This window comes from Epinephelus moara, chromosome 16 (genome assembly GCF_006386435.1).
Source record: "Epinephelus moara isolate mb chromosome 16, YSFRI_EMoa_1.0, whole genome shotgun sequence".
In the NCBI taxonomy this organism is placed as follows: Eukaryota; Metazoa; Chordata; class Actinopteri; order Perciformes; family Serranidae; genus Epinephelus; species Epinephelus moara.
The window spans coordinates 7,068,751-7,073,446 of NC_065521.1; the positions used below are offsets into that span (position 1 = coordinate 7,068,751).

Below are 4,696 nucleotides of genomic sequence, written 5' to 3' on the forward strand. Positions count from 1 at the left end.
TGCTGTTGCTATCTGCAGAAAGTATTAAAGCATGAAATCCCGCATTTTTAATGTACGAAAGCATCCTGTATCATAACTACATGTGTGCCGTTTGTAACAAACCAAACCGCGTGAAAATCAGTTGAAAATTCAGTGAGTTATTCTATTTTACTTGTGCATACAGCTCCTTCCTCAATAGAAGTGAATGTACTGTGGAGGCGAAGCGAGACCCATCCAAGATGGCGGCCGGCGAGGACGTCGGCTCTGATAGGCAGCGGCAGTCAATGCGGCGTCTATGTATATATGTCTATTAACGGTCACTAAATGGCCTCAGTCTACCATGGTCAGACTGATCTGGGGAGCAAAATAAAAAATGAGCTCGCGAGATTAGGATGGTTTAACCAGGCTACAGGACTAAGGGAAATGGTACAGAAATAAAGAGAACATATCAGTTCACATGGATCTTTATTTAACCATTTCAATGAAAAAAAACCCAAAGTAACCCAGAGAAATTTCACCATAAAAAAGAATGCAGTACAGGTAGGAGGAAAATACCTCTGCTGTTTTAAATCAAGGACATGCCTTCATTTCCAGCAGACCTTGGTGTATTTCAAAACAGTGCATTATCGGTTCTAAAAGTTCTGACCTGCTTGTGAAACCGCTTTAAGCGTTAGAATAGCTAATATTACTCAAATTAGCAAAGACAAGATCTAGCAGACACTGTGGTCTAAAAAGGACTGAGGTGTGCATCCTTGATGCAAACACTGAACAAGATAACAAAAGGAATGTAACCATTGAGTGGAGTGCACTAACTCAGAATATCACATACCAAATCCTGATTGTAATCTCTGGCAGCTGCACACTCAACTGCTCATGCTGCCATATACACTAAATCAGAGGGATCGACTGATCCTCTGAACACTTCCATATCCTGAACATACACGTAGAAAAAGGCACAGGAATGGAGTATTGGTCTTTGAAAAGCCCTCAGTAGGAAAAGACTGAGGGTCCTGTTGTAGCACCCGTAAATGTGACAAACATTTCATATACTGCAACAAAGAAAACAACAACAGAACAAGACATGAATGTTTGGCTGTAGTACAAATTGGAAAAGGGGTTTTGGGAGGCACGACTCTACTAGGTGTGAAGTGCATGGAGCAAACTGTTGCAGGTTCACTCAAGGTGGGAAGTGATATCTTGACCATTCATTGGGAGACCTGGACCATCCAGAGAATCTGTCCGTCTCCAGTCTCTGATTTCAGTGTCCAAATTGGTGTAGAGCCAGTGTGCTGGTAGTTGAGATGTTGGATATCCTTCGGACATGTGAGCGCCTCCCTCCTGAACTCAACCATCCCGCTAATACACCAGCAGTGACTAAACAGGCCAGGTGTTCCTGCTGAGCATTGCTGGTCTCTGCTCCGGTGAAAAAGGTTGAGGTGTTGATGTTGGAGGCCAAATCAGATTGTTCGGGGGTTGTACTCAGGCAGCTTTTTCAGTCTCTCTTGTTCCTGCTCAGTGTCCTGTCTGGCAATAACCAGAGAGTGAGAGTAGCCCATCACCACCTGCAAAAACAACACATTGCTGGGTAAGCTTTCCACAGGACCAGCACATTATACTGTTCAACGTTCACCTCTGACAAAGCATCTGAAACACCACGACAAATGACATACACACAGACCTTTCTGAGTGAAATCAATAACCACTGTTAAGAGATTTCGCAATACTACCATTAAGATGATCTGCCATTATGCTGTCTTTGCTTTGTTACACTGAACTTAACATTCCAGAAGCAAAAAACACAACAAACAGGTGAAACACGACAGTGTCAGCATCTAGTGTCAGTTTATACAGACGCCAATTCAGCGGTCAGATTTTTACACATAAGCATGTGCAGGATCAAGACTGCACACAGGAAAATGACATTGGAGTAGCTGGATGAAAGTAGGGATCATTCATGCAGCAATACTTGTGTGATCACAGTGAAATATCTCAATACCATTTGGCAGAGTTTGTACTGACATTTATGATGCTGAAAGCAACACCCTGACTTTTCCTCATTATTCTTTCCCTCATTTCCAACCCATACTGTGGCTGAAAGGCAAAAAGCATTTTAAAATGAGGAGTATGGACAAAATTCACAGTTTGGTTTGATCCGATACAGTGTTGTCACAGTCCGGTACCTTTTTGAGACAGCAGAAATACCAGCTATTTCCTTGATTTTTACCATTTTAAATGTGATGTGATGTTATATGCGATGAAAGTATTCTGATACTGTTGTAAGGCGCTTTATGATTGTATAGGTTTTCCTGTGTTCACTATGTTCCAGGTAATGTGTTATTTATATTCTAGTATTGTATGACAAGACAAGAATGGCTTCCATTTGTATGCCTACAGTTTGCCATTCAGTACTTAAAAAAAAAACACCCAGGAGGTGGAGCTTCTACCACCAGGGTTGTGTTGCATACTGCCAATGATTACACTGAGACTGGTTACTTTTACCTGCCTGTCCATTGTTGCCTCATGTGCACTCTGATGAAGGTCTAATAGATCGAAAGCTCAACAATGAAGTCAAACACTGCATGGATGTAAGTGTGCAGAAATCTTTTCTACCAGTTTGGACACATTGATGTGTCCAGCACCTTGCCAAAACTAAGCTGGATGGAGCAATGGTTGTTCTGTGTCAAATTTTAAATGTATGAAAACAAAAATAATTTGAGCTTTTGTTTTTTGGTACAAAGCAGGAATTACTGTCTGGCTGAAATAGGCTCATTAAAGTCTGGGTAAGAGCTCTGACCTCTTTCAGTCTAATAAATACATGAATAGACATCTCTGTTAAATGCCACAGTCTTATAAACACAAGCTAAACAGCAGTTACTAACAAACCTTTTAGTCTTTCTGGCCAAATCAGCTACCCAGCCTGCCAGCAGTTAGTGCTCACCGCTGTGGGTGTGTGCTTCGTGCCAACATTAGCGACTGTTAGCGAGAAGTCTGGTCACACAGCTGCTCTTTCCCTGGTTTAGGCGAGGTTTGTGCGGCTGACTTGGCTGCTAAAAAGACTGTCCCTGTGCAGCGGCTGGTGTTTCGACTTGAGGGTTGTGCATGTTACTTTGCTACTGGGTTAGCTGCTAAGGGAAGTCTGTAGCTGTGCGGCTGCTCATTCTTTGGCTCAGTGTGTGTGTAGGGCGGCTGCGGCTCAGAGGTGGAGTGGGTCGTCCACCAATCAGAAGAGCAGCGGTTTGATCCTCTTCCAGCCTCGATGTCGAAGTAATCTTGAGCTAGATACTGAACCCCAACTTGTGGCTGTTCCATCGTTGTGTGAGTGTGTTTAAAAACTGAGTAGCCTCATATGGTAGCCTCAGCCACCAGTGTATGAATGTGTGTGAATGGGTGAATGTGCCTCGTAGCGTGAAACGCGCTCTGAGTGGTCAGATAACTAGGAAGGCGCTATACAAATGCAGGTCCATTTATCCACCACTCTCTCACACTTAACACCCTTATAATTCACAGTGAAACCAAAATGGCTCCAAACACCAGACCTGTGATGAACCATTGTGCAATAAGCTAGCTAAGCGTAGCTGCCTCCCAGTGTGTCTCACTGGACGAGGATGTTATGGTCTCGGGGTGGGAGGGGCGACAGCATGTTGCCTGTTCCGTCCTGTGGGCTGCCTTGTTGAGCACAGTGGCACTGAGAACATTATATTAAACACAGGTTAGGCTGTACATGTGATATTCCAAGTGTAATAGGATAGGTTACCCAAACTTACTGTAATGCGCACCCAACCGAATGACTTGTATCAAACAGTTTGATACGAATACATGTACTGTTACACCCCTAATGTATGATGTAATGGTTTCACTCATTAGTGGCTGATCAGACCCTTTGATAGATATGTCCATTTACCTGCTCAACATAGACACCATCCAGGGTTTTGACCTCCTGAGCAGTGGTGGAGGATTTGGGTTTGTTGTCTCCATATCCCTGAAGGACAAATGACAAAAACGTCATCACCACAGCCACTATTCAATATCCGTTGACAGCATTCTATTGTTGTTGTATGAACAACAGTGTGTCCTGTATGAGGCAGCCATGGCTGAGGCCTCAGGTCTCACCAGCTCTCCAAATGTGGGCGAGGGGCCCCAGCCGATCGTACTCTCATCTGCAGCAATAATGGTGCTGCTCTTCCTGTTAAATTCAAACACACTCAGTCAAACTCTGCATAGAGAAAAAACACTACTGCACATCAATGTAGAATTACAAATGGGGATGGGAAAATTAGTAATCACTAGCCAGCCCCATAAGCACTTAAAGTACTAGTATGTAATTTTCTGAAGCTGTGAGTCTCAAATCAAAGAGACATCAAAACAATAACAAAAGAAGGCGCAATGCCATTGCGTTTAGTTTCTTCTGGTTAAAATTACTTCAGTGTTCAAGAGGTTTTATCCACAGAGATCTCTGCCTCGCCAAAACAAACAGACCCAGTGATTAAAAACTGGTAAAAACACAGAAGTCTCAGGTTAAAAATGATGCTGTTCGTCTGTGTCTACATCGCGTGCTATATTAAATAATAGGGCACTCAGACAACGTCAAACAACGTCAAAATACGCCCACTAAAAGTGCATTTTTTTCACACAGATAGGCTCGGATTGTTAGTATAATTATCCAACAACATAACGGAAAGGAGAAATGAACGTCTGTGTTTACCTTTAGCTGGATTCG

At 43.1% G+C, this 4,696-nt stretch overlaps 1 protein-coding gene across 1 annotated transcript in view; it reads right to left on the bottom strand.

Annotated features, from left to right (window-relative positions):
• Nucleotides 1–427: 427 nt before the first annotated feature.
• The window catches only part of rcc2 (regulator of chromosome condensation 2), a 27,938-nt gene continuing 23,669 nt past the window's right edge, over nucleotides 428–4,696 (bottom strand). The window contains exons 11-13 of the mRNA XM_050064663.1: nucleotides 4,090–4,162; nucleotides 3,881–3,958; nucleotides 428–1,541 (exon numbers count right to left, since the gene is read on the bottom strand). Of these exons, the coding sequence (XP_049920620.1) occupies nucleotides 1,437–1,541; nucleotides 3,881–3,958; nucleotides 4,090–4,162 (256 nt within the window). The 3' untranslated portion in view covers nucleotides 428–1,436. The remainder of the gene's footprint in view (nucleotides 1,542–3,880; nucleotides 3,959–4,089; nucleotides 4,163–4,696) is intronic.